General features: G+C 37.5%; 1 protein-coding gene across 1 annotated transcript; it reads left to right on the forward strand.

Moving 5' to 3' along the window:
• Window positions 1-2,033: 2,033 nt before the first annotated feature.
• LOC116547671 (HEAT repeat-containing protein 5A-like) lies at window positions 2,034-5,019 on the forward strand. Its single transcript, XM_032273540.1, has 2 exons — window positions 2,034-2,474; window positions 4,656-5,019. The coding sequence occupies exons 1-2, from the start codon at window positions 2,243-2,245 to the stop codon at window positions 4,901-4,903; spliced, it is 480 nt and encodes a 159-aa protein (XP_032129431.1). The 5' UTR covers window positions 2,034-2,242; the 3' UTR covers window positions 4,904-5,019.
• Window positions 5,020-6,106: the final 1,087 nt, after the last annotated feature.

The raw sequence follows: 6,106 nt of genomic DNA on the forward strand, positions 1-6,106 counted from the left end.
CCCAGGCTGGAGTGCAATGGCGCGATCTCGGCTCACCGCAACCTCCGCCTCCCGGGTTCAGGCAATTCTCCTGCCTCAGCCTCCTGAGTAGCTGGGATTACAGGCACGCGTCACCATGCCCAGCTAATTTTTTGTATTTTTAGTAGAGACGGGGTTTCACCGTGTTGACCAGGATGGTCTCGATCTCTTGACTTTGTGATCCACCCGCCTCGGCCTCCCACAGTGCTGGGATTACAGGCTTGAGCCACCGCGCCCGGCCCTAAGTACACCTTTTTTGAGTCTCCTATTCGTGATGAGCTCTGTACAGTTTATAAAATTTACATGCAGTAGATACTTACTGATTCCTGTGCTCTCAGTTAAAGTTGTAATTGGCATTTACTAAGATATGTTGATTTCTTCTGTTAAACAATTTTCTTATATTACTCCACAGGAGATTTATTATACCAAACAATGTGTTATAGGAATGAAAGGAATTCTCATTTGTCATTTCTACAGCTAGAAATATTCTTTATGCTCCCCTCATTTGTGTATTTGGCAAGATATGTATAAATAAGACACTGTAGTTGATACAGAGAGCCACGTAAAACTTTTTTTTTTTAAAGGAACATTACATCTTCGCTTCAACTTGACATAAAGAGAATAAATTTCTGCTTTATTAATCAAAGCCCAAAGTCTCCTCAGTACCAACTAATGTATTATTATCATAAAATCTGAATAAAATTTTTATTGAAGATACTATTAGGACTCTTGAAAGGTGCTAATTCTGCCCTGAGTAGCTGTATATAATTATTAGCTTTGGAACAGTTTTTTTGTGTATTTGCAGTGTACATTAAATCCAGCTTTAAAGTATGTAGTTAACAAACAATAAAAACAGTTTATCAAGTCAGAGGTACTTAAAGTCTAGGTTATAAAATTAGAGGAGGAAAGATTATCACTTAATGTAAGTCTTAGTTCCAGCACATTTTTTTTGATATTTTCTAATCATCTTTTCTCCCAATATGTTTTTTAATCGTATAGGTGATTTTTTGGTGTTGCATCTTGCTGACATAATTCGCATGGCTTTTATGGCTGCCACAGATCACAATGACCATCTCCGTCTTTCTGGCCTTGAAATGCTGTTAGTTGTTATTCGGCGATTTGCAACTGTTCCAGAACCAGAGTTTCCAGGTCATGTGATTCTGGAACAGTATCAAGCCAATGTAAGCACTTTCTGTTAGAGAATTTTATTATTAAACACACAGATAAAAAGTCCATAAGACCAGGCGCAGTGGCTCATACCTGTAATCCCAGCACTTTGGGAGGCTGAAGCAGGTGGGTAGCCTTGAGCTACCAGGAATCCAAGACTGGGCAACATGGTGAAACCCCATCTGTACCAAAAATAATAAAACTAGCTGGCATGGTGGTGTGTACCTGTAGTCTCAGGCTGAGGTGGGAGAATCACTTGAGCTTAGGAGACAGAGGTTACAGTGAGCTGAGATTGTGCCACTACACTCCAGCCTGGGTGACAGATCCAGGCACTGTCTCAAAAAAAAAAAAAAAAGTCTGTGAAACTGTCTGAGGATGGGAAAGTTTAAAAGAAAGGGGGAAAGAGAGAAAGGAAGGAAGGAAGGGAGGGAGGAAAAGAGGGAAGAGATCTGTCTATGAACCTAATTGGGATGTCACCTCATAAATGAGTGTGTATCTGCTAACATATCACCAGTATAATCCATATATAGAAAGTACACTGGCCGGGCGCGGTGGCTCAAGCCTGTAATCCCAGCACTTTGGGAGGCCGAGGCGGGTGGATCATGAGGTCAAGAGATCGAGACCATCCTGGTCAACATGGTGAAACCCCTTCTCTACTAAAAATACAAAAAATTAGCTGGGCATGGTGGTGCGTGCCTATAATCCCAGCTACTCAGGAGGCTGAGGCAGGAGAATTGCCTGAACCCAGGAGGCGGAGGTTGCGGTGAGCCGAGATCGCGCCATTGCACTCCAGCCTGGGTAACATGAGTGAAACTCCCGTCTCAAAAAAAAAAAAAAAAAAAAAAAAAAAGAAAACATAATAATTCTTAATACTTTCCTTTCAATGACATTGCATAAAATACGGCTATATAGGATCATAAATAATCCCAAAATTCAACAGAATTCAAGTGTGAACTAAAATGGATCTTGGTAGATTAAAACGCAGTATTTGGGCTAGTTTTTTAATATATATTTTTATCTACTATTTGAATAACTACTGAATTTGTGAGCTTCTGATATGGTAGTTCTGCTTTCTATATTACTTAGATCATTGTTTTTCTTCTTGTCAGATGCTAACATCAGAGAAGTTGGCCTTGAGGGGGCATTATTGATCTTGCTAGACAAAGAGACAGATGACAAATTATGCCATGATATCAAAGAGACTTTGAATTATATGCTTACATCTATGGCTGTGGAAAAACTCTCCCTTTGGTTAAAGCTTTGTAAAGATGTACTTGCTGCATCAGCTGGTAAGCATTGGTCATTATCAGTTAAATAATAAAATTGAAATTTAAGACTTTACGTAAAATTGTTTACCACTGAGAACTCATCAGTCTTGTCTAGCTGGCTTCTGATTGTCTGATTGTTTCTTTCTTCAAATGAAGATTATATTTCTAGTGTTTTAAAATTCTCTTTAATTTGAGCAGTATAGATCCAATACTTAAGCCTGCTTTTTTTCCCTTTTGCTGTCTTAGATGACTTTCCTATGTAAAACCAAAAAGTAGAGTTATTATTTATGCCGTAAAAGGTGGGACTTGATTTATATTGTCCCCATCATTTCTGTTCATACATACAATAAATATTTGAGACCAGCTGCAGTGGCTTGTGCCTGTAATCCCAGCACTTTGGGAGGCTAAGGCAGGCCATTCACTGGGCTAGGACTACACCTCACGCCTGTAGTCCTAGCTACTCAGGAGGCTAAGATAGGAGAATTGCTTGAGCCCGAGAGGCAGAGGTTGCGGTGAGCCAGTATCACACCACTGCACTCCGGCCTGGGCAATAGAGTCAGACCCTGTCTCTACATACAAACATACATACATACATACATACATACATACATACATACTCACCCCATGCCACACATTATATGAAATTGTTTAGTCACCGTAAGAGAAAATTCTCCAAAAGTTACACATTTTGAGCAAGCCAGGTTTGCTACATATAATGTTAATTTCAAATAGTATTAGAAAACAGTGTTATTGCTGTAATGTCTTTAGTAATGCAAGATAATTGTTCATGAGAAAGTATTTGCAAATCTTTAATATTTGTATCCTGTATCCTTGGGGTAAGAGAGAAAATAAATAAGAGGAATAAAGAAGAGAAAAGCAGTTCTTTTCCAAGAACTGTACGTAATTTACCTGATTTAATCTTTTAAGTCATCCTGTGCATAGGCAATTTTATTCTGTTTATAGAAAACAGGCCCAGAGAGGTAACCAACCTGAAGACATAGACAGATTCAGTCCTATGCCTACATAACTTTTAAAATCCACAAGCTTTCCACTGTAGTTCAGTGCTCCCAACTCTATTGCCCAAGCCTTAAAATTTAAGGTAGCTCTCATGTATGAATTGTGTGATAGGAAAAAAGTTAACATAAAATCCCTGGAATGTTTTGTATTCTCCTCATTCTATCTTGATTCTTATTGGTTCCTCCAGTGATTATACCTGCTGTTTCAACTATTACATTATACATGTTTTATTTCTCTAATTCTCTCTTCTGTCCCCACTACTCAAGAAATTGCAAGGACTTCTTTAAAAGAAAATGTTGCCTGAGTCCAGGTATTCTAGGCTACAGTGAGCCATGATTGTGTAACAGAGCAAGATCTTGTTTAAAAAAAAAAAAAAGAACATATATATGTGCATAGATAGACTCATTACACTTTTCTGATGTCTCACTTAACTTTTTTAAATTTTACATTCATATTCCCTTAGCTTGCTCTATTTTATCTTGCCATTAATTCTTCATCTTCTGTGGTTTGGCGCCATACCTTCTCAGGAAAACACCTTCCAGGCTCTGTTAACTTTGCCTTAACCTTATTTATGACATCTTTGCTATTCTAACATTCAAAAAATGTTGATATATGGGATGATATAAGAAAAGCAGTTTGGTTTGTTTCATAGCATTAGTTCCATTTTCAGTTCGTAAACAGTTGGTAAGTTTAACAGTTAATAACTAGAGGAGATAATTCACTACTCAATGACTCTAGCTATCAGTACAAATTTGATACTGTAATAATAGCAATGGGTCTATCCTAAGAAAAATATTTTCAGACAGTTTGAGTAGATTCAGGAACCTTCTTAAATCCATGCAAGGCTCCAGAGTTAAAACAGCCTTCCCAATGTATCCCATACATACTTCCTACTAGAGAATTTTGAGTTTACTTAAGTACATCCATCTGCATGCCGGGGGTTAATAACAGCTTTGTTATTTTGACCTGGAACAGTTATTAAAGCATCTCTTTTAGACAACTGCAGTTATTAGACCTAATTATTTGATATTGTTTTAAAAAAGTCTGATCAATAGCAATTGATAATTGATCAATACCAATTCTAGTCTGAATTTGAAGTCATTTTTGTGTTCCTTTTAATATAAATATATATATATATATATATTTCAATTGATTATAATTACATTTGTTCTCCTTCAATAAAAGATTTTACAGCTCTAACTTGTGTGGATACAATGCAAGAAGAAGAAGGAGATAAAGGGGATGATGCCTCAGTCCTGACCACCAGACATGATGAAAAATCCCATCCTTTTACCAATCCCCAATGGGCTACTAGAGTCTTTGCTGCTGAATGTGTCTGTAGGATAATTAACCAATGTGAGAATGCTAACAGTGCACATTTTGACATTGCTTTAGCACAAGAAATGAAAAAAAGAGATTCAAGAAGTAAGTGACATAGTAATAAAAACACCAAATGATATGTGTAAAAATGCTGTCTGCTTATGGTTTTAATATTAATTTTAAAAATAAAACTAGTCAGACACAGTGGCTCATACCTATAATCCCAACACTTTGGGAGACTGAGGCAGGAGGATCCCTTGAGCCCAGGAGTTTGAAACCAGCCTGGGCAACAATGAAACATTGTCTCTACTAAAAAAATATTTTTAAATTAGCAGGGCATGGTGGTGTGCACCCATAGTTCCAGCTACTTGAGAGGCTGAGGCAGGAGGATCACTTGAGCCCAGGAGTTTGAGCTTGCAGTGAGCTATGATCACATCACTTCATGTTTAAATACATTTTTAATGATTAAGCTTCTTAAATTGGCATTAACTTTAATGAGCATGTGCAATGAGTTAAGTTTATAGAAAATAAGTAGTTCTTGGGAAATAGTATGAACATTAACTAGTTCTCAGAAATTATTTCCTGGTTTGTAACTTGGGCTAGTTTTTGCTTATAGATTATTTTAGCATCATAGATATTAACTAGAACACATTTGAGCCTTTCTCCTTGTTAAGTAAACCTGATTGTAAGACCATTTTGACCACCTCTTACTGTTCAAGTGTATTATTTTTACCTATTTATGTTTGTCTTTAGGGTTCGATGTCTAATTTTTCAAATTCACTTAAGCTCATATGTTCAAAGATACAATACGTGTGTGTGTGTGTGTGTGTGTGTGTGTGTGTGTGTGTGTGTGTGGGTTTGTTTTGTTTTGTTTTGTTTTTTTGAGACAGAGTCTCACCCTGTCACCCAGGCTGGAGTGTAGTGGCAAGATCACAGCTCACTGTAGCCTCAACCTTCCAGGCTCAAACAATTCTCCCACCCCAGCCTCCTGAGTAGCTGGGACTATAGGCATATACCACCATGCCCATCTAGTTTTTACTTTTTTTTGTAGAAATGAGATCTTATTATGTTGCCCAAGCTGGCCTCAAACTTCTGGGCTCAAGTGACTCTCCCACCTCAGCCTCCAAGAATGCTGGGATTATAGGCATTAGCCACTGCACCTGTCCACAGTGCATATTTCTAAATGCCTTAGAAGTATTCTTTACCAGACAATAGAATTACAAAGCAAAAGGTTGCTATTTCCAGTCTGAGTATGATTTAGGTGTCTCTGGTTTAATTATTTTTTAAGTACACCTTTTTTTTTTTTTTTTTTTTGA

Source organism: Sapajus apella, unplaced genomic scaffold, assembly GCF_009761245.1.
Source record: "Sapajus apella isolate SASKATOON/1434 unplaced genomic scaffold, GSC_monkey_1.0 scaffold4093, whole genome shotgun sequence".
NCBI lineage: Eukaryota > Metazoa > Chordata > Mammalia > Primates > Cebidae > Sapajus > Sapajus apella.